Genomic DNA, 24,630 nt, shown 5'->3' with positions numbered 1-24,630 from the left:
GTAGGTTAATAAAAAATAAAGCCCAAGATCTCTTTTCTCATCAAAAGCCCAGAAATATTAATGAAGAAAACAAGCATCAAGCCCAAAAGCCCAAAAGCCAAAAGCCCAAAGCCAAACAAAGAAGAAATTTGCAGATAGGAAAAGGATGCATCTAGGCATCGATGGCAGCATCGATGCCCCCATTGATACCCCCATCGATGCTGACGAAACAGTTACAATCCTATGGCTAATATTCAAGGCTTTTGGATAAGAATTCGATTCAATGGCTCATATTCATTGATGTTTACTATAAATAGAGGTAGAGAGTGAGGGGTTAGACGTGTGAAAAATTTCGTAACTCTATTTGGAGAGGAGAGTTACTCTTAATTGAGAAGACCTTCCAATTTTATAACTTTTGTTGCAATCAATAAAAGAATTTTTTCACCACTTTAAATTTTCTTCTCTTTGTTTGATGATGATGATGGAGATTTTAAATTTTCTTCTCTTTGTTTGATGATGATGATGGAGATGAAGATCAATTTGAAGGTTTGCTTTTATTTTATTTTTCTCTTTTATTTTTTAGTAATATCTTTTCTTATTGTTTGTTAATTTAGATTTACATTCATGTCTTGTAGAGTGGATTTATTTTCTTGTCTTTATTTTATGCATTTTTAATTTGTAGAGTAGATTTATTTTCTTGTATTTTTATTTCTTTTGCAATTTAGTTAGATTTATTTCTTGTTCATAGTGTAAAGTTCATTGTTCTTATTTCTTTTCTTTGTAATTAGTTCTTATTCTTTTCATTTCATTCATTGTTTTTATTTCTTAAGATGTTGAACTAATTCTTGTAGGAATCTTAGAATTGCATGAAATTAGCTTTATTTCCTTTATATTGTATGAATTATTCTCTTATGCTTAAAATAATCATGTATAAGATAATCAACTAGAGAACTAATTAATAGAAGAAGAATTTGATAATCTATGCTTATCTTGAGTGGTTTGATAGGTTATGCGTATGAATTCTAGAATTATTATCTAGTCGTTGTTCTTGTCATGAATATTAATTTTGTTTAGATGATAATTTGATATGTTATACTTTTCTTAAATGGTTTGATAGTCTATGTTTAATAAATATAAAGTAAAACATGATAAAAAAAGAATAGTTCATATTTTGTAATTGAAATTCGCTAGTGGATTCAATTCTAGATTCCTCATATCTTTAATTGAATCCTCCATCTTTTCTTTCTTGATCTTTCCTTAGTTCTTGATTTTCTCTTATTTGTTTCTTGATTTTTATTTCCTTATGATTTCATTTATTCTTTATCACATCCACTCTCAATCACCTTTTTTGCTTATTTACACATAATCACTCTCATTCCTCATATCTCTCTACAACCATATTTATCATCACTCCTAATTATCATGCACACAATATAAGAACCAATTCTAATAATTTCTTACAAACACCTTCCTAGTGGGATCGATAACTTTTTATACTATAACTTGATTAGTTGTATACTTGCAACTTTTGGTATATATTTATGCCGCATCAAGTTTGAAAAGTTCGACAGAAGAATTAGCACATGCATCGCACTTGCGATGCCATTAAGAAATATTGTTAAGAGATTTGCAGAAGGGTTCGCTAGCGTCCGTCCTTGTGAGGTTACAAATGCCATTCTTTCAGTCTCCTTTAAGTTCTCCCCTTTACCAATGACAGGCATCCCGAAGAAAGAAGTGGCTAACTACACTTATCAGTTTTGGTCGATTCCACAGCTGCCGGACATAGCCTTTGTTACAGTTCCGGTGGATACAGACCGACTGGTCTTTTTAGCCTTTGTGCGGTTTCTTAGCAAGACTAAATTATCTTCCAAGCAATTCAACTCTCATCAACAATAAAAGACCCATTGTCTTAATTGATGCGTTAACGAAGTACAAGATTGATGCTCTACTGGCACACAACAAAGAACCTCAGGAAATAAAATTTTTTCTTTGTTTCACTGTATTTCTTTTATTGTAATCTACACCAATTGTAATACACAAAAATTTGAAACATGATGGTAATTCCGTTGGGGACTTCCTTCTAAAATGATGAGAAGATCGTCTCGCACGCCGACACCAAGACCCTCGAGTCTTTTGCTGAAAGCTGGTCATTGAATTTAACCAAGCAAAGTTTGATGAATCTATTTCCAAGAACCAAATCCCTACAATGACAACTGTACACAGTTATGGCAGAATTTGCCGTATTGCGAATCTCGGGTCTAAAATGACCCTCGCATGTGCAAGGGTCACCTTTGCTAAAGATAGTTTGAGCTTAGCTGGAAGCCAAACAAACTTCGCCAAGAGCGAAGGAAATTCAACTATTGCCAAGAGTGAAGGAAATTCAACTATTGCCAAGAGCGAAGGAAATTCGACTCTCGCCTTGAGCAAAGATTAAGATGTTACCACATCTGATCTCGAACTTCAATCTTCAACTATTTTAGAAGTTCGATTTAAAGTGTCTCATGACCCTCGCTATGCCTCCCCGATAGAAGCTAAAAATGGGAGTAACTCCTCACTAAAATTCTCTTAAGGGAATAATATCATCATTAATGATCCCGTTGGACAAACATCTAGCCAACGTCACCGTAAGTGACATTCGCACTCCAAAGCCAAGACCAACGAAGTTAGCACCGGCATTGATCTTAGAGAATTCATAACTCTGAAGAGATCTCACCAATGTTAGTATTGTGCGATCCTCAGAGAAGTGGTCTCGACAATTCAAAAGAGTTGCCAATGCAAAGAGTTGTCAATGCAAAGGGTCAGTCTTCAACCGTCTCAGTCATGTTCTAGAGCCTTCAAAGGTTAAGACTAAATGACAACGACGTGCTCGAAGAGGCAAAATGCAAGTATTCACAATCAAAGTGATAAGTGTGACTTCCAGAGACGATGAGGAAAGTACAGATAGATCGCCCGATCCAATATACTCTCCTAGCATCAAATCCATCCTACCAGAAGCCGATGGAATATATCATAATGCTAGGCTAAGGAAAAGAGCGGCGATTCCTTTCAACTATTCCTCCATCCCAATGTGGACGTTGTAGTCTTCAGCCCAGACGAACCAACCCACCTCCAATGGAGCCAACTCTGCCATGCATCGAATCTAACCCCTAGTCTTCAGCCCAGACGAACCAACCCACCTCCAATGGAGCCAACTCTGCCATGCATCGAATCTAACCCCTAGCTCAAGTCAAGAATGACAATGGGCACCTCCAATGGAGCCAACTCTGCCATGCATCGAATCTAACCCCTAGCTCAAGTCAAGAATGACAATGGGCGATAGACATGGCAAACCGAGAAGACATTCTGACTCAAATAAAGATTTAGAAGGACTGAGACAAACGGATCGAATGTCTAGAAGAGATGGTTAAGCAACTTCTACTAGCCTCTCATCCTCAAGTGAGCTATTCAAAAGGGAAAATGCCATTTGGTGAAAATCCTCCTCATGAAGATCAAGAACATCAAGGTGATGCAGAATCTGAACATGCAAGATCAGAAGTCACACTACCTTCAAAGCCAAATAAGGAAGCAAAAGTTTTGGAGGACTTTTAGAAACAGCTCAATGTTCTTTCTCAACAAACTGAGCTCAAGAAGGTCGGAATCATCTGACCTTATCCTGTTGAGTGGGACATGATTCCCTATTCGATGAAGTTCAAGCCACCTACGTTATATACATTTGATGGAAAATGTTCTCTAAACTAGCATATCTACTACTTCCATAAGCAAATTGGAAACATAGTGGGTAATGATGCCATTAAGGCACGTTTGTTTATTGGTACCCTCTAGAGGGTAGCCTTTGATTTGTTCCAAAATTTGGCTGAAGGTTCAATCATATCTTGGGTAGATCTAGAATCAAAGTTTCTCTCTCAATTCCACAAGGTACAATCTGACGTTACCATGGCCAAACTCCTTTCCGAGAAACAAAGCGGAAGTAACATGGTTAGATAATATATCTAGAGGTACCGTAACTTGACATTGCAATGTTGAGATATGCCTCTACCAATGCTGCTTCAAACTTGCTGACACAATTTTGTGGCACGGATTGAAGCTCACATGGGTGCTGTCACTGCCCATACTTGAAAGGATTTGATGGAACAGGCTGAGATAGCTAAAAAGTCATTAGAGCGTTTCAACAAGTTTGAGCCCCGCACCAACTTCAAGGGTACCAAGGGCAAACAAGGACAGACGTCACAACTAAAAGCCATTCATAGTTGGAGTCCAAAATTCTAGTAACAACCATCAAAGAGAGCCAAGGAAGTCACAACTAAAAGCCATTCATAGTTGGAGTCCAAAATTCTAGTAACAACCATCAAAGAGAGCCAAGGAAGAACTTACACACTTATTCGCATAGTTGGAGTCCAAAATTCTAGTAACAACCATCAAAGAGAGCCAAGGAAGAACTTACACACTTATTCGTTTAAGGATAAACATATAGTCACCATCTTCCATGTGCTCAACAGAGGGAATCGTTTGAATCTCCCAGAAGCTTGATGCCCCGAAGAAGTCGGAAAGATCGACGAATCCAACTATTGTTTCTACCATAGAATGTTGGGACATTCGATGAAGAACAATTATATCATTAAGGATAAGATCCAAACATTCGTCGAATCAAGGATCCTCAAGCTCAAACCTGAGCAAAAGAAAGTTACTACCAACATAGTGACTCTTTAATTTGGCTCCATGCTAGAAATTCAAGTCCAAAGTGGCGGTGTCCCTATTCCTACTACGAGAATGAAGATGGTGAATTAGGACTATCAGAACTAGCGAAACAAGGGCTTGATTCATTTTACCATGATGAGAGGAGAAATAATGTGGGTACATCCTGATCTTCTTCAAGATGAGGATTGGACTCTTTAGAAGTCCAAGAACAAGCGTAAGACGAAGATCTGCAACACCATCTCTACAAGATGAGGATTGGACTCTTTAGAAGTCCAAGAACAAGCGTAAGACGAAGATCTGCAACACCATCTCTACAATCTTCAAGGAAGAATCTCTACATGTCCAAGAACAAGCGTAAGACGAAGATCTGCAACACCATCTCTACAATCTTCAAGGAAGAATCTCTACACATCACTTCACTCATCGACTCAAAGGGAGAGAAAGTGTCTACGACAGGAACGAGATTTGGCTAAGATTACCTAAGGGATTACAATCAGTCAGGAATATTCAAACAACCCAAACCAGCCAAGCAAAAGGAGACTCGATTCGATAAAGCCTTACAATGTCCTCTAAGTGACCCTAAGGCCCCATTTAAATATGACATCATGGCTCAGCTAGCCAGCATACCAGCTTGTATAACCTTATTCAATAAGGCCCCATTTAAATATGACATCATGGCTCAGCTAGCCAGCATACCAGCTTGTATAACCTTATTCAAGCTCTTATGTTTGTCTAAGGATACGAGAGAAGCTTTGAAAAAGGCTCTCAACGATAGTGAGGCGTTTCTCGCCCACATGACCGAACCTCCTCAAGATGAACAAAACAAGTAGTGCTATCAATACAAGCGGCAAATGCCTTGTATCACTTTTACTCCAGAAGATATGCTTGTCAAAGATCATCATCACAACCGACTCCTCTACTACATGGGGTATGTTGGGCTGTCAAGGGTCAAGAAAATTCACATCGATCCAGGCTCCATGCCGAGTATAATTCTATGAAGGCTCTTGAGCTTTCTAGGTATTCCCCTCCGCAAGCTCACAAAGGCTTTGCAACCATACTTGACTTCAATTCTAGCAGTAGTCGATCTCTTGGAAAGATCCGACTTAAGTGTCAGATCGAAAATTTGAAGATACAAGTAACATGCTATGTCATCGACGTCGAGACACCTTACAACCTACACCTCGAACAACCTCAGATCCACTCCAACATGCTTGTCCCTTCAACACTGCATCAATGTTTCAAATACATTAATGTGCATGGGGTCCAACAGAGAGTCAAAGCTGAAAAGCATCCTTTCAAGGGGGTGGAGAATTACTTCACCGACTCTCTCTTGTATGATAAAAATCACACAATCGAGATTGTCCTCCTCAACGATGAGGCTAGTGGTAATGAAGCAGATATCGATCTAGATTCCATTGATGATTTAATCTGGGAGATAGATCCACTTGTAATTACCTTAGAAGATCTCTATATTGACCAATCTGTAGAAGATGAGTTTGCGTACGACTACTCTTTAGACTCTGAGTTTGAAAACTCAAGAGTCAAAATTCTGATGGCCATGCTAGCTTTGGAACTGGCATTGCACATGCCAATAAGCAAGTCATGCTCCACTCACAAGCAACTAGACAACTCGGAGGATGCCACCTTCATGGTCCGATTCAACGAGGATACTTCGAATCCAATCATCTTAGGAAAAGTTGAGACACAATCTCATTTGTCAAACTCTAACGAAGAAGCTAAGTTAGCGCTAGAATTCTCTCGATACAACCAGCAGTCTCAGCAAATTATGGCAACAATGGGATACAGCCTAACTGCAAAACAAAAGTTGAATTACAATAGAGGACTAAGAGTCTATTTGATCGCCTTTATACTGGAAGGTGAAGTTCTTAATTATTACAATCGAACCAAAAGAGGAGTCGTTTACATTTCTCCTAAATCCGAGCCACAAACAGGACCAACATCTGATGACTTTCTAAGAAGCTCTTTAGACACATCCAACTGGAATTCCAACGTCAGCGTTGGGGCCTTACGTAGTAAATTCACAACCAATATGGTAAAATACGACCTAACCATGGATCTCGATGAATCTGGAGTGTTTGAGGATCTTGAAGATGATTCATGGGCAAAGCAACTTGAGAAACAATGAGAGTCACGTTTCGAAGTCAGGGAGCCACCCACCGAAGATAAAGTGGTTTAGATCAACATAGGCGACAAAATTAACCCCAAGTCTATCTTCATCAATGAGAGTCTATCATCTACTAAAAAGAAAGATATGGTAGGTCTCCTACAAAAATACATTGATGTATTCACTTAGAGCTATGAAGACATGCTGGGTCTTGATCCCAATGTGGTTGTATACTGCCTTGACATCAACCCTAACGTTAATCCGGTTATGTAACAGCAACGGTGCTTCTGTCCTGAGTTGCTTGAACAGATCGAGAAAGAAATCCGCAAACTCATTGAATGTGGATTCATCCGTAAAGAATAACACCCCGATTGGCTAGCTAACATCATGGTGGTGATGAAAAAAGCGGCAAGGTCCGAATCTACATCAATTTTCTGGATCTTAATTTCGCTTGCCTAAAAGATGAGTTTCCTCTCCCCATCACTGATTTTATGGTTGACAACACGTGTGGGTTTGAGAGGATGTATTTTATAGACAGGTTTTTGAATACAATCAAATCAAAATGTATCCAGACGATCAAAAGCACACAGCCTTCAGAATACACTTAGGAGTATTCTGAAAGAACACAGAGGACTACAAGGACGATTAGACTACATCTGAAGGTTTATCGCCAGCATATTTGGGAAATGTTAATCATTTCATAGACTCATGAAGAAAGGTGTTTCTTTTGTCTATGATGACACCTGTCAAGAAGCTTTCAATGAGATCAAGGGTTATCTCATGAAGCCGCCGATTCTAGCCGCACCAGTATTAGGTAAACCATTCTAAATATATGTCAGAGTAATGGATTATTCTCTTGGAGTACTCCTTGCCCAGTATTAGGTAACCAGTATTAGGTAACCTCACCGGCCAATCTATTCACGTCATTTCAAGAGTTAATCACTATGAATAATCGTGATGAAACCTGGATCACTGAAGTCCAGATTAGCATAATGGGCGATATTGTTCTCATAGTACGACATGACATTCGTGCCACATAAAGCAGTCAAGGGTCAAGCAATAGCTGACTTTTTAGCAGAACACCCTGTTCTTAAGTTTTCCAAACTCTATGAAGACATCCCAGACGAAGTCTTTGAGTCAAATACTACTTCAGACCATCAGATATGGAAACTGTACTTCGACGGCGCATCACAACGCAACCACAAATAAGCAATCATCAAAGGAGTGAGGGTAGTGCTGATCGATTCCCATAGACATGTTCTTACTCGGGCCTACTCATTGACCGATCCATGATCCAACAACGTAGATGAGTATAATGCTCTTGTAAGCGGCCTACAACTTGCTCAATACATAGGCATCAAATATCTTGAAGCCCACAGTGACTCCAAGTTTATCGTGAATCAGATCAAAGGAGAATATGAGGTCCGTCATAGTGACCTTATACCCTACCACAAAGCGGCAACAAAGCATGCTCAGTCCTTCGAAGGCTTCTACATTAGCTACATAACTCACCTTAAGAACACTCATACTAACGCTCTAGCATCCCTTGCAGCCACACTTGCTTTGGAACCCAAATCTACTAGGCGCATCACCGTGGCTAGCCATCAATTATGCTCTCCGGAGCAAATTCTTGAAGATAATGAAGCGCATGTCATGCCAACTCACTTCGAGAGTAATGATTGGTGGTTCCCAATCATTGACTATGTCTTGCACAAGATAGTACCAGATAATCCGAAGAAAGCAAAACCTGTTCAAAGAAGATCTCCGTTCTTCTTCTAATGATTGTGCGACGTAGACTTTGTACCAATGATCTCTCGAACGATGTTTTGATCCAATGCTTATCACCAACTGAAGCTCAAAAAGCATTAAAGGAAGCCCATGATGGTACATGTGGAGATCACTAACTAGGTCCCAAACTTCAGGCCTGACTTCATCGTCTAGGTTACTACTGGATGATAGTGCTAACAGAAGCGTTAGCGTATGCTAAATGATGTCATGTGTGTCAAATTTGATTTTCTACCTCAACCTCTAGAAGAATTAGATCTGACAGTCACCTCATGGCCATTTGATGCTTGGGGTATGCCGATTCTAGCCGCACCAGTATTAGGTAAACCATTCTAAATATATGTCAGAGTAATGGATTATTCTCTTGGAGTACTCCTTGCCCAGTATTAGGTAACCAGTATTAGGTAACCTCACCGGCCAATCTATTCACGTCATTTCAAGAGTTAATCACTATGAATAATCGTGATGAAACCTGGATCACTGAAGTCCAGATTAGCATAATGGGCGATATTGTTCTCATAGTACGACATGACATTCGTGCCACATAAAGCAGTCAAGGGTCAAGCAATAGCTGACTTTTTAGCAGAACACCCTGTTCTTAAGTTTTCCAAACTCTATGAAGACATCCCAGACGAAGTCTTTGAGTCAAATACTACTTCAGACCATCAGATATGGAAACTGTACTTCGACGGCGCATCACAACGCAACCACAAATAAGCAATCATCAAAGGAGTGAGGGTAGTGCTGATCGATTCCCATAGACATGTTCTTACTCGGGCCTACTCATTGACCGATCCATGATCCAACAACGTAGATGAGTATAATGCTCTTGTAAGCGGCCTACAACTTGCTCAATACATAGGCATCAAATATCTTGAAGCCCACAGTGACTCCAAGTTTATCGTGAATCAGATCAAAGGAGAATATGAGGTCCGTCATAGTGACCTTATACCCTACCACAAAGCGGCAACAAAGCATGCTCAGTCCTTCGAAGGCTTCTACATTAGCTACATAACTCACCTTAAGAACACTCATACTAACGCTCTAGCATCCCTTGCAGCCACACTTGCTTTGGAACCCAAATCTACTAGGCGCATCACCGTGGCTAGCCATCAATTATGCTCTCCGGAGCAAATTCTTGAAGATAATGAAGCGCATGTCATGCCAACTCACTTCGAGAGTAATGATTGGTGGTTCCCAATCATTGACTATGTCTTGCACAAGATAGTACCAGATAATCCGAAGAAAGCAAAACCTGTTCAAAGAAGATCTCCGTTCTTCTTCTAATGATTGTGCGACGTAGACTTTGTACCAATGATCTCTCGAACGATGTTTTGATCCAATGCTTATCACCAACTGAAGCTCAAAAAGCATTAAAGGAAGCCCATGATGGTACATGTGGAGATCACTAACTAGGTCCCAAACTTCAGGCCTGACTTCATCGTCTAGGTTACTACTGGATGATAGTGCTAACAGAAGCGTTAGCGTATGCTAAATGATGTCATGTGTGTCAAATTTGATTTTCTACCTCAACCTCTAGAAGAATTAGATCTGACAGTCACCTCATGGCCATTTGATGCTTGGGGTATGGACATCATTGGGCCGATTAGTCCGCCATCCGCGAAAGGCCATTGATTCACCCTCTCCATCACAGATTACTTCTCCAAATGAACCGAGACTGTTCCCCTTAGAGAAGTCAAGACATCTCAAGTGATCATATTCTTAAGACATCATGTGATTTATCAATTCATCATTCCTAGGCAAATCATTCACGACAACGGTCCTCAATTTATCAGTCGACCATTCTTTAAATTTTGCAACAAGTTTAGAATTCAAGACTTAGAACAAGTTTAGAATTCAAGACGTGGCTTCTATGCCATACAAACCTGCTGCTAATGGTCTAGTTGAAGCTTTTGACAAAACCATTATCAAACTTCTGAAAAAGTTCATCTCCTCTAAGAAATGAGATTGAGATGAGAAACTTAGAGAATGTCTACGTGCTTATCGAACAATAGTCCACGCTCCCACTGGCTCCGTGCCATTTTTCTTGGTCTATGGATGTGAGACCTTGATCCCATTGGAAATTCAGGTACCGTCACAAGAATCACCATTGCTAAGAAAATGGAAATCGGAGAATATCATCAAAAGCACCTCCAAGAACTAGAAGCATTAGATGAGCTGAGACTCCAAGCTCAACAAAGAATCAAGATCTACCAAGCACGGATTTTGAGAGCCTTTAACAAGAGAGTCAAAGAATAATCCTTCAAAGAAGGTGACATAGTCTTAGCCATTCGTTGACCCATGTTCATGACGCATAAGACTAAAGGCATTCTAACCCAAATAGGAAAGTCCATTTGTAGTAGAGACAATCTACTCAAATGGAGCATATCACCTAATTAACTAACATGACAATAGGCTCATGGCGCCAATAAACAGGAAATTTCTTAAGAAATACTACCTGTGATTTTGACCATTACTATCTCCCCACAGAGATCCTGGTCACGTTTATGTTTCCACATCTTACTAGAAATATTAATCTTCTTGATCCAAAATCCCCAACAAGTCATCAAGTTAACGCTACACCTTTGCTTGGCTCCAAATACATCATGACTGTCATGTTAACATTATACCCCTGAATAGTGTCGACTCAAAATATATCATTATACTGTCATGTTAATATTACACCTCTGAACAATACTCACTTGACCAAACCACCATGTTAACATTACACATCTGAATGGTTTCTCATTTCAAATGATCTGATTGGTTAACATTATACCTCAGTCAGATCATTTCATCGACCAATAAACATTACACCTCTATCGACCTATTTTAGCAAATTTGACCAGTTAATACTACACCTCTATCGACCTATTTTAGCAAATTTGACCAGTTAATACTACACCTCTATCAATTCACTCTTATAATAAATTGATTAGTTAACATTATACTTCCATCGATTTTCTACCGTTAACACTCCACTTCCAAATGGTAGTCATCCTTTGGACTCCTTTGAACAGACCAGTTAACATTATACCTTTGTCGGTCATCATATTTGACTGGTTCACATTACACATCTATCAAATATCCTCATACTATCATGTTAACATTACACGTCTAGACAGTGTCAGCTTGATCAAACTATAATATTAACACTACACCTATACCAGTTTGATCCAACATCATTCTCCCCAGCAAAGATGTCACTAAGATACAATAATATTACACCCCTATCATACACACATCAAAGGAGATAATAAGTTCCTTTATTTTCAAAAGTTCTAAGTAGTTACAAAAGGTTTTTACAGGGAAAGCAGATAAAAAGTGTGTATTTGTGCAATACACTCAGCCATCCTAGAGTCCCTAACCTCATGAGCAACTTTCTAAGCCTTCTCCTTCAAGATCCTAGAGTCAATGGGAGCAGCTTGAGACCTGATGGACGAGAGCCTCTTCGTTTTAGCTTGAAGTTTCGCAACTTGAGAGTCCCACTTCTTGGTCAACTCGACTAGATTAAGCTCAACATCCTCATTCTGGTGTTGACCTGCCTCCAGACGTGCATGAGCTGCAATGATTGTTTCCTTAGCCTCATTGATTGTCATATTCTTTTCTTGGATAACACATTGAAGCTCTATGTGGTGACTGTCAATTGATGCAATTCTATCGTTCAAACTTTGGACTGTCACACTGATCCACTCTATCTCTTCACGGGCAGATTCATCAGCCTTACTATGAATTGCTAGCAAGCAACGAAATTCAACCTCAACAATATTATCAGGATCACGCATGCAAAGTCCATGTAACCCTCAGTAATAGAATTTAGCTTTGTCAATCACCATCTTGAAAGGTTCAGTGTGGGTAGAAGTGACAACTAATGTCAAAGCATCTAGCTGATCTCTCAATAATTTGAAAGGGCGGGTAGATAACCCTCTCTGCAAGTTCAAGACAGCCGTGACACTCCGGTTGAACAATCTTACTAGACTCTCTAGTTGAACAATCTTACCAAACACTCTGATTAAACAATTAGCCGTCATACTCAAGAGCTAAGGCAAAACCTCGCTCATAAGTGAAGACCATCTATATCAACTAAGTCTTGACAAGATGAAGCTAAGTTCAACTAAGAACAATGAACTTCACTCATATGTTCAAATTGGCAAACTTCATCTAGGCGAATCTTGCTTGAGCGAAGGTCTTCTAAATTAACGAACATCACTCTAGCGAAAATCACTTAAAATAGAGCAATGAACTCTACTCAAACGAAGTCCGCTGCAGAAGCCCAAAAGGCAAACGAGTCTGAGAAGTGATGCTCGTCACATTGAGTGTCATTAATGGCTGTTAATAGAACTTCATCGCTAGCGACAAAAGTTCGTCAGAGAGACCACAAGTGGTCATAAATATCGCCTTTAACGGCGGACCAAGTTGCCAAATGCCTTGAGGCATTGTTTAAAGTCCAATGGGCTAAGGTTTAGGCTGAGCCGAAGCTCTCCATTAATGAGTTTGAAGCTTACCCATAGCCATCTCCAACCGCGCCGACGACTCTTCAGCCCTTAGCCGACGAGCTCCTCATGCGGAGCCTCTTCCCCTAGAGATAGCACGATGAGGAGCTATAAATGATGAAATTTGTGGATTTTAAGAAAACTAGGGTTCAAAGAGAAGTGGAGAATTTTTGAGATCAAAGTGGAGAAGAAGGAGGCAAATAGTCTATTTATAGATTAAACCCCTAAACTTCACTGAAGATTCTTCACCTTGAACTTTACCGAGTATTTTGCTACTAAACCCTACTAAAGATCTCACTATCAAAATCTGCTAAATATTTTACTATCAAAATCCGCTAAATATCTTACTATCGTGCTCCACCGAAGATTTTGTTTTGAACTTCGGCAGAGATTCCAGCCTTATACTTCACCAGGAATCTCGCTTCGAATGAACTTCACTGCCATATTAGGCACGCAAACCGAAGACTTGAGTTTTATATCTTTAGGCTGAGCCTTGCCCAACTGAGTCACTGAGCCTCTCCTAAGCTGACGCACTAAGCGTCGCCTAAATCGACTTACTGAGTTTTGCCCAGATGACTGTTTCTTAAGTAAGTGAACCTTGCCCAATTCAACAGGGCACTAAGGCGAATCTCGCCAGAGCAAAATAGTGAATTTCACTAAGCCTCCAAGTTGAGAAAATCACAACTTAATTTGTTTGAGACCTTACATAGTGAACCTCGCCAAAATGACTGGGCAAAATTTACTAAGTCTCCAAATTGAGTAAAAACTTCAGCTCAAATTTGTTTGAGACTTCATCTGGCAAACTTCAAATTGACTTTTGCCAGCACAAGGAAGCTCAAGCTTCGCTTCTAAACACAATGACTCCATGCAAAGATCAAGCCATGCAGAGTCTAAGCTTGCCATCACAGATCAATGACACACTAAAATATGGATAATTTCAACATTCAAGAAAGTTTGTTTTTATTGATCGAAGACTCTACAACATGAAATTGACATTCAAGACTACCCAATTACAATGATGAAGGGTACTTGTTGCTATATGCTACTGCCCTATATTTCTAAAATATGGATAATGTGAAGATTGAGGAATGGACACGAGCTGCACCAAGTTGTAGCTCATACTCAAGTATTTTCCCATTTCAAAGAAAATAACTCCTATTTACTTCTTCCTAGACCCTATGACAAGAGATGAGAAGAGAACAGTTGAACAAGAAGTCCCCCCTTGCATGGGAAGAAGCATTTCCTGCAGCCAAAATTTGACTTCAGGCCTGAGTAAGCCATACGGCGTTTAATTATGATCTAGGTTCACGTTCGTGACACATAGTTACTGTCAGAGTCTTTGTTCGTGGAGATCTAAAGATCCTTCTTTAAGTGCTATTTTAGAATAGTCTTATGTAGAGCTTGGCACTCGAAGCTCCACGCATATCTATCGTGATCCAGCTTGCACCAAGCCATCGACTGATTCTTGATGATCTCCTCAAGCATCTCTTTCTCAGCTGACAGCAACTCTACCAGATGATGGAGTATGCGGAGTTCAACCGCTTGATTGACCTTTATTTGCGCTAACTTCTGTTGGAGTCTTTTGATTTTAGCTCCTCTGTCGAGGAGCATCTATAGTCTAGACGACAATGGTGCAGACATGGAGAGGAAGAAGAATAAGAAGATAGAGGCGATGAAAATAGATGCGGATGGCTACTATTTAATGCCCTTTTCAATCCTAACTCCCAAGAAAATCACATCTTTTAAGATTTGATTGGACCGGACAAAGAGGCTAAATCTTAGCCTAAAACTCGATGAAATCAACAACGGATCTCACGAGATCTTCAATCAAGATATCTTAGCCACAAATCACGGTACAAATCTAGAGGTGAATCTTAACAAACTTCGTGAGCCAGCGAACGTTGCCAGACGATGAACTTCACTAACACAGTTCAAAACAATTTGAGCCTTGCTAGCTAGAGAACGTTGCTAATCGACAAACTCCACCCAGTAGCCCAAAATTGAACGACCTTCGCTCATACCCAGAATTAGTCGAACTTTGCTTATTTCTTAACATCGCCTCAACAACAGAAAAGGTGAATTTAGTTCCAAGCATGGATTTGGACAAGTACAAGCATCATCAATCTTTTGATACAAGTCTGCAAGAAAGGAAGCTAAGTTTAACATTACACCTTTGGTGACCAAGTAGGCGAATGAAGACAAGTTTTCACCTAATCAAGACACCTCAATCCACGTTCAACACTACACCCCTGACTATTTACCTAAAGCATTTCAACCCTAGCTATAAATTGAAATGCAGGATCTTGAAAACTTGGAGGGGGAGGGGGGGGGCAGGGAGGAGGGGTCTTATAGATGGTAAAAACTTATTTTCACTTAGGATAATGATCAGCTTGGATCTAAGAAGTAAACGCCCATGGGCTAAACACTTTGAATAAGCCTAAAGTCAAGCCCACAACAAGCTGCAGTTAATGTCACTTGATGACTAAAGCAAACCTCACCTAATGGCCCACATCGACTCAACTCGACCAAGTCAAAACACGAGTCGACTCCTACAACATGCCCCAGGCTGAGTAAAAGGCGTCATTGGTGAGTTAAACCTAGAGTTAAATTCTGTGTCAAATTCGAACTCATAGGCAAAGCTCGCCAACCAATGAACTTCGTCCATGTTAAGTGGACCAAGTCATCACTGCTAGAAAATGAACTATTATCGCCATTAATTTTCTGACAGAAATTTTCTGTAAGAAAATTCCGTCGCTAAAACCCGAAAATTGGAAAAAGAAATTTGGGCGCGGGCGTGCCCAAAAAATTTGGACAGCCCGCGCCCGAGAGAGGGATTTTCCCCCAAACCCCTCTCCTCCCCCACCCTCTCCCCTCCGCTTCCCTCCCTCTCATCTCCTCCTTCCTCCTCAAATCCCTCCTCCGATCCCTCATCGATGGTTTCTCCGGTGATGTTGGCACCGTCGAGGCTCACCGGAGGATTAGGAGGAGCTTAAGCTTGGTGGGGTTTTTGGGTTCCCGCCACCTCCATCGTCTGAAAGCGAAAATGGTACACCTCCCTCGATCACACTTCTTCCCTAATTTTGTGAATCAGGGTTTCTTATCCTTTTTTGATTTCGCTGCAGTCTTCGCACAAGTCATTCGTGATCAAGAAGAAGCTGGCGAAGAAGATGAGGCAGAACATGCCCATTCCCCATTGGATCCGTATGCGGACCGATAACACGATCAGGTCTCAGCTCTCCATCGCTCGGCCTCTTTTTTCTTTATTATTTTTTTTATTTTGGTGCAAGTTTTGATCGCTTGCTTCTGGTCTTTATTGTAATTTGTCAAGTACAACGCGAAGCGCATGCACTGGCTCCATACCAAGCTGGGTTTTGGAGAGGGCGACTAGGTCATTTCCTTCTCCCAATCTAGCAGGAATTTTTTAAAAAAAAAGTAAAATGGAAGTAATTTTGAGATATCATGTCAGTTTTGTTAGGTAGAATGGATTTTTTTAATTCCGAGATGATCTCGAATTTGTTGTCGATGTCTATTTTAAGGATGATTGAACATTCTGTTGTTGGTGCTTTCATTTGATTTTGATTTCTACGGCAATGTTGCCAGTGGTTAAAAGCATTACTAATTCGCTAGGTTTCAAGTTTTAAGTGATCGAGGGAGGAAATGCATGTAAAATAATTGGGTTAAAAGCAACACTTTGGTTTCTTTCGTTATGATCCTAAAGCAATTAAATTCCTGAAATATGAGGAAATTCCTCTTGCACCTGAAGCTGCTTGTGTTGGACTTGAGATTCGGGTGGTTGGTAATGATAGCGGTGAAAAGGTATTTTACATCGTTATTCTCTTTTGCTTGTTAATTTTTTGCTATGTTAGATATCATTATGATACTGTTAAGTGTTGGATGGGTTCTTTTTATGCATATTAATTAAGTGTTGGATGGAACTTGTTAGTTAAGTAATTGAGCTAGGCAGGATATAGAATGGAGTAGGCACTCGTTGAATGTCTTTTTTTTTTACCCCGTAGGGTTTATGGTGCTATGCCGATACGCTGTGGTATCAAAACATTTAGTATATTAGTTAGGGGTTGATATCGGCGTGGTGTGTTAGGAAATGAGCATTAACCATTTGTTGTTCAGTTTTTCTATCTTTACATAAGAATATGTGCATGCGTATAATACATAAGAATATGCCATGATACTCTCTCCGAAACATATAATACTTAAGAATATGTCATGATACTCTCTTATTGTTATACTTACATGCCATGCCATGTTGTTAACGTTTGATTTATATTTGCAGGCTTGAACTTCTAGATAAGGTGGAGCTGGTGATGAGGATGATGATGATGATGATCAGGAGGACTGATTTGTTATTTTACCTTTGAAAATAATGAGTGTGTATTGTATAAACAATATTTATCATGGTGTGTGTTGTATAAACAATTTTAATTATGTTGGGATGTTTTTATTAAAATATATGTGTTATATATGTGTGAGAATGAATATTATACTGCTGATTGAACAGGTTTTAAATTTATTATATTATTGTATAGATTTTTTAAAGTTTCAAAATAATTTTTTTAAAAATATTAGAAATATTTAGCCACGGATTTTCCGTTGCTATAGACCCTTTTAGCGACGAATTTTTTTTAAAAAAAATACCACGACGGATTTTTCGTTGCTAATTTTCCGTCGCTGACTTTTAGCGATGGAAAATATGTCGCTAAAAGTAATTTTAGCTACCCTCAATGTACGGACGGTATTTTGGCAACGAAATTTTATTTTTTCCATCGCTAAAAGTTTTAGCGACATATTTTTTACTTTTAGCGACGGATTTGTCCGTCGCTAAAAGTCATGTTTCTAGTAGTGCATCAACTTCAAAAGAAGGCGCACCCATGTCCGTAGCGACCTTCGCCCACGTCTTCAACAAATCTTGCCAAGTCCACAAAGTTCGCCCGTATAGTCGTTTCATAGCTATTTTCCGGGGATAACCGCTCCACACTAACTCTCACTTTAATGTACACTTAACCCACAATTAAAGAGTCCATTAACTCTCACTTTTAGCCTAAAAAAGGTGAGGAGATCATCCATTTTAAGGGGTATAAAAAGCTTGGCAGAAGAATCAGCACATGCATCGTACTTGCGATTCCATTGGGAAATAATGATAAGGGAAGCTGAGTTATCTTCCAAACAATTCAACTATTATCAACAGCAAAAGACCCATTGTCTTAATCAACACGTCAATGGAGTACAATATCGATGCTCCACCAACACACAGAAACGAACTCCAGGAAATATAAAATTTTCTTTATTTCACTGTATTTCTTTCATTGTAATATGCATCAATTACAATACACAAGAACCCAAAACAATCTTTTTTGAACATTAATTCGTTTGACTTTCTAATTTATCTGTGGTTTCCACTCACAGACACTAGATCTCATTTAGAATTCTTCATTTACGCGATTTATGAGAAGAGATAATGTGTTTAGATTCATGATAAGGGATTTTATTTTCTTTGAGCTCCTAGATGCAGTGAGCACTCTAATAGAACACAGTGTCGATATCATCTAGACGGATATCAAGTATCATGAAAGTATATTTTCTAAGAACTGATATACTCGGGACTAGTGCATAACATTTCATGTACAACAAATTAAGAAATAGTAATTTGTTAGGTTAATTTTGGGGACTGAATCTTCAGAGATATGTGAGGCTGTGCTCTTTTTTGTTAGACTTATTAGTCTGTATGAGAGGATTTGGTCGGTACAAAAAACTATTAGATCCCAGATGACTTTCACATATTCATAATGATGGTCTTTCTGAATAAGATGATAATTATGAGAATCTTGATTGGATCGAGTAAGTGGTTTGTGACATGCATTTTATCCAGTTGAGATTTGAATGAAGTATTTTGCATAGTAGTTCAAGGTAGTAATGACTAGAAGCATGCATGTTTGGATGTCAGTTTCTAATTTTCAATTATTGTCCGCTCTGGCTTGCTTTACAAATTGTTTTTGGATGTATTTTAATATGTTGGACATTGGCATACCTTCCCGTTATTTGGCTTGTCTTTTCTCTTCTATTCTTAGTCTTAGAATCTTTGTGAGTGTACACCTTCAGGATACTCCCTATTTGCATTAGTCTTCATTTCTTTTCTCTTTTGATGCTTGTTATATATAGATCGATTGCCTGACAACCCTGAGATTTATTTTCTTCCTTCTTCCTCTAGGTTTCAGAAGAAGAAGTTATGGATCAGATTGGGGCATTTGAAAGTTTCACCTGACAGGTAGTTGGTGAGTAGCACCTATGTGGTTTTACTCTTGTGATTAAGTTCTTAGTTTAGATGCCTCACCATTTTAAGTTATAGGTGCATCACTCGCTTTAGAGATACTTTGATCAGAAGTTGGCTCTGACTAACTTAGCCAACATTAGTTGCTTAATTACTTATTTACCCTTGTTTTGCAGTAGTTTTAGATAGAGGAGGCTTAAATATGTGTATTAGAGCCCACTGACTCGGTTCTTGTGTACATACTACCGGCTGAGGGAGGTGCCCATATCTGTAGCTAGGACACGAGCTATGCCAAGATTTTTATGGTATTGAGTCTAAGTTTTAACAAACGAACCTTATCGTAATCATGTCTGTTGGATATAGTTAGCTGATCCTGATCCCTTACCAAGTCGGATGGAATAAGTTGACATGCATAGAGACTATGTTTATTTGAGTCTTACTGTTTGTTCACAGTGGACAGATGATATTTGGTCGTACTAACCTCAAAGAGTGTAGGTTGAGCCTAAGGGGTATATCTGAGAAAATGTACTAATGAGTTCACTAGGAATAGAGCAGAGTATGACCAAGTCAGGGAAGTTAGTAACGGACACAAGAGTGAGATGCAAAATTTGATAGATCATGATGGATGAATCAAGATTTGGGGATATATATCAGTGATTTTGGTAGAATTGTTGGATGATGTTTGATGATGAAATTTTATGATAGATTCAATGATATATTTTGGTGGATTTCTTAATTTATTAGTGAGGCATTTCAAGTAGGTTGAGAGAAAGCTACGAGTACAAGTTAGGCGAGTGTAGTAGGTTGAGAGTGGTTACAGCTAGAGCTAGGATCCAAACTATGTTTTGTTTTCTTATCTTTCTATATCATCGGTGAACATGAGATCCTTGATTCAGTGCAGTGTTCATAATTTCCATGTCCACACAAAGCAAAATCACAAACAATATAGTAAAGAAATAAGTATGAATTATTCAATACAGTGAAATGGGAGAAATAGCATGTTTTCATTAATAATCATCCAAGAACTTATCCTAAACAAGTGGTAAGTGAGAGTCAATACAAGTTTTCAAAAAATAATAAGTTCACCTAGAACTAAGATATGACGTATTTCCCACACAATTCAGTTAAGCTTGCAAGATGGACTCTCTACCAACTAGACCCTCTGTACAACCTAACCCATAGCGAGGTACGAAATGATTCGATGGCTTCTCCTTACTTCATAGATGCTCATAGTTCCCTATGTAATATCTCTAACTCCAAATCAGCCCTCTCCTCTCTCCTTCACCTCCTTGATTGCTTGCCACATCTCGGTAGTATCCCTACCTAGGAGCAAGTAGCAGCCTCTCCTCTAGTGGCATCATCATCATCCTTAGTGCCCTCCTCCTTAGTCTCCACCATTTGCTTCCTCTTCTTCCTCTAATGTCCCACCTCATCCCCAATAGACATTGCCTTGTCCTGCTTCTTGTCCATTCATAGTAGGGATGACCACATTTAACATCTCGTTTAATAAGCACCCAAAATGCACAAGGATCCTCATCGCCAATTCCCCTGTGATATGAACTAAGAACCAATTGCCGCCTCCACCATCCTATCAAATAGGAAATTAGTCAAGTTAATCTAGTGGCCATGGATCAACAAAATCTGTTGACCATGGATCAACAAGAAGATCAGGAACAAGTTCTAATCTGGAGTCTTTCCAACCCCCCTCAGTTCTTTGAGTACATATTGTGGGCCACCACTATCCCACAAGGTGAGTGAGCAGCTTCAACCTCGACAATGTCACCGCTCTGCCTCACCACCTTGTGCTTCTCAACCACCATTGCTTAGTTATCCAAAATCTATATTGCCTAATCCCCCACCTCAATGATGAACAACCCTGTTACCCCTCTAAATGACAACCCTAAGATCTCGGCTAAAATCTATAAACAGTCAAAATATACAAGCTCTCTCAAAGAACAATGCTCAGTATAGATAATACGAATCTAAAACTCAAGCCCAATACGAGTCCAAGAAGTGAACATCCATAGGCTATACACTTGAGATGGGTTAAAAAACAAGCCAGTGGTGAAGCTCATCTAAGCTATGGTGAAGTTTTCTCAAATCTCATGCGAACTTAGCCATATGCTAAATTTTAGTTCAACCGAACAGAATTAGAGAACATCTAAGTCCTAGTCAAAAGTTGTCTGCAAGTTGGACTCTAGGTCAAGTCAAAAGTCATCTACAAGTTAGAATCTAATTGAGTTGAAAGTCATCTTCAAGTCAAACTCTGAGTCAGATCAAAAGACATCATCTCGTTGGACTTCTATGAACCAAGCCCACAAGTTGTGCTAAGCGAAGGTTGCTCATACAAAGCTAGTGCTTCAAGGCATAGTGAAGCATGATCCAGCCTCATGCAAGCTTCACCTAAATAACTCAATGTGGTACACATCACCCATGTTCTGGCAAAGTATCCTAGAGCGAACTTCGCCCATAGCCGTAATTGGTGAAGCTTACCAACGACCGTTTCAAGAGCTATTCTTGTAGAAATGGCACAACCCCATTATCTCCTAAGTTAATGGTCACTAATCTACATTTAATGACCACTAACTCTCTCTTAGCCAATAAGATGAGGGGAGATTGCTCATTTTGGATAGCTAATCTTAAGCAGATCTTCACATGCTCTTAAGCTTGATTTTCATAGCCTTTAGAGACAGAGACACAGAAAGAGAGAGAGAGAGAGAGAGAGAGAGAGAGAGAGAGAGAGAGAGAGAGAGAGAGAGAGATCAGAAATTAGATTTTAGCTCTTTAGCTCTNTTTTAGCTCTACTTTAGAAAGCCTTTTAAAATTAGCAAGAAGAACTATTGTAAATTATTCGGACAATAACGGAGTATAAGATCGACGCTCCCTTGGCACATAAAAAAGAACCCAGCCATAAAATTTTTTTATTTTATTTTAATCTCAAAGTTATAATCTCTAGTTTATTATAATTTTTGAGACTCGATATAGGATGATGACTTTGTTGGGGACTACTTTGGCAACTGATGAAAAAATCATATCGTAGTCTGACACTGAAACCAAAAATCACATATTAGTCATACACTAGGACCCTAGGGTCTACTGCTGAGTCACTAGTCATTGAATTCAAAGAAATGAGATTCGAGGAATCCATTTCCTTTGAAAAATTACTTACAACCATAACTAGATGATGTCATAAGATCTGTTGTCACACCCTGCTTCCCAAAATACCTGGGAATCAGGACGTGAACAAGCCCACGACGTATTAGATTGAGAAGAATGAATAAAAATCATTTTTTAACCTAATTCGATAAGCATCAAGCAATATACAATACGAAGGAACATGTCCCTGATCACAGATAGCGAGAATATAATAAACAACTCAAAATAGAATATCCATATCACAAGTGAATATCATCCAAGATATAATATTCAAGTCAACATGTCATTATACAAAACAATCCAAATAAGTGCTAAAGAAATACGAAATACATCGTCCGACAGAAATAGAAAGGAAGTACTGCAAAAATAAACTAAGTCCATCAACTGACTAAAAGGGTAACAAAACTTCGGTTTCTTTTGCTCGGTCTGCAAAGCACTCCTGCTGAGAATCCTCCGTCTCTTGTACGACTCCGAACTAAATTTGTCTATCCTCTAAATCTGACGTATACCAGAGAAAACAGGTGTATGTCAGCGTGCATAGCACACGGCAAGACCCCACAAAGAAGAATAGAAACGGTCGAACGACCAATGCAAGAATAATAATAATAATAATAATAGAAGCAAGCAACTGGAATAATAATAATCTAAATAAAACCCACCACTAGAATATAATAATCAGAAGAATCCAAAAATCAACCAAGTAACAAGATCGTGTAGCTAGCGATCAGAATAATTATCCAAGTAACAGGGTCATACAACTAAATAGAATTAATACTTAAAAATCTACAATTCGAGACGTAGTACGTCGAGCGAAATATCAAACAAGGAAACCCTCATGTATATACCATATGTCTCAAATTATAGATAATTAAACATTAATCTCGATCTATGCATGAAAAGAAATATAACTAGTTTGTATCTCACAAGAATTCATAATCAACCAAGTAACAAGGTTATGTAACTAGTCATTCTATAACAGGTCATTGGTCCATATCTCACATAGAGTCAACGTTCATATTATCGGATAACTGACTATTCACATATCCCCTACGTGCATCCAATACCGTTACACAAACTCGGTCAGAGGACTACACACAATCCGTTTTCAGCCTGATCCGAACTCAAGCTAAACTTGGGTGAATATCAAATTCACTGACCAAAGTGACTACACAAACTTTACTTTGACCCAACAAACCAACCCCAGTGCTACACAAACTCACTGGAGCGAGCCTGGAAGATACATTAATAGTCACATCCGAACACATGAACAAAGGCTTTGCCATCCCAACTCTTCTTATTTTTCTAAGTCAACATAACACATGTCTCTAGGTCACGTAATGCCACTACGGTCATGACTACTAACGGTTCTCAATCAAAACAAGAAATAACAAAAACAACTGAGCATGTATAACAATATCATGGCATATCAGATAATCAAATCTAAGAATTTGAATCATAAAATTGTTCTAAAATAATCTTCTAAAATAATAAATTTATTTACTTAAGATAATCCTTTTGCAAAATAGGTTCCTTTAATTTATTTATAATTATTCTAAAATAATTTTCGTTGCTAAAATAAATTCTTTTAATTTATTTTAATCACTCTAAAAAAATACTCTTTATCATATTTTAATTATTTATTTAATATTATTCATCAAACAAACCCATGGAGATAATCATATCACAACTAAAATATACAGATAATTCATAATAAATATAAAATTCAGATTTGAGCAAGTGGGATCTTGCCTCGGGGTTTCGTCAAAGTTATCGTAGAGGGTAGTGGGGTCGTTGAGGTGGTTGTACGGGTCACAACGGGTTTCGCAGTTCGTCAGGAAGTCAATTGGTTAGAATACAAAAAGGGTGGTGTTAGTAGCGATTAGCGATATTCGAAATGATATAACGAGAGGTAGAAAATCAGCCCAAGTGATAGGGAGATACCGTATGATAGATAATATAAAGGACTACACACCTGTGAAGACGGTGGCGGAAACGGAGACCGGAAATGGCCGGAAAACGCGTGCTAGGTCGGCACAGTGCTGTTAGTTTCTGCAAACTGTTCGTGCTTGTTTCTCGCCATTTCAACGACATTGATATAGGAACAAGGGGAGAGG

The 24,630-nt window shown here is 38.9% G+C and overlaps 1 protein-coding gene across 1 annotated transcript; it reads left to right on the top strand.

Moving 5' to 3' along the window:
• LOC109821579 (60S ribosomal protein L39-1-like) lies at nucleotides 16,224-16,465 on the top strand. Its single transcript, XM_020387756.1, has 2 exons — nucleotides 16,224-16,303; nucleotides 16,405-16,465. Exons 1-2 carry the CDS (start codon nucleotides 16,245-16,247, stop codon nucleotides 16,463-16,465), a joined length of 120 nt encoding a protein of 39 aa, XP_020243345.1. The 5' UTR covers nucleotides 16,224-16,244.

Source organism: Asparagus officinalis, chromosome 8, assembly GCF_001876935.1.
Source record: "Asparagus officinalis chromosome 8, Aspof.V1, whole genome shotgun sequence".
Classification (NCBI taxonomy): Eukaryota; Viridiplantae; Streptophyta; class Magnoliopsida; order Asparagales; family Asparagaceae; genus Asparagus; species Asparagus officinalis.
Note: the sequence above shows the minus strand (reverse complement) of the source record. Positions and strands in the feature narration are given on the sequence as shown.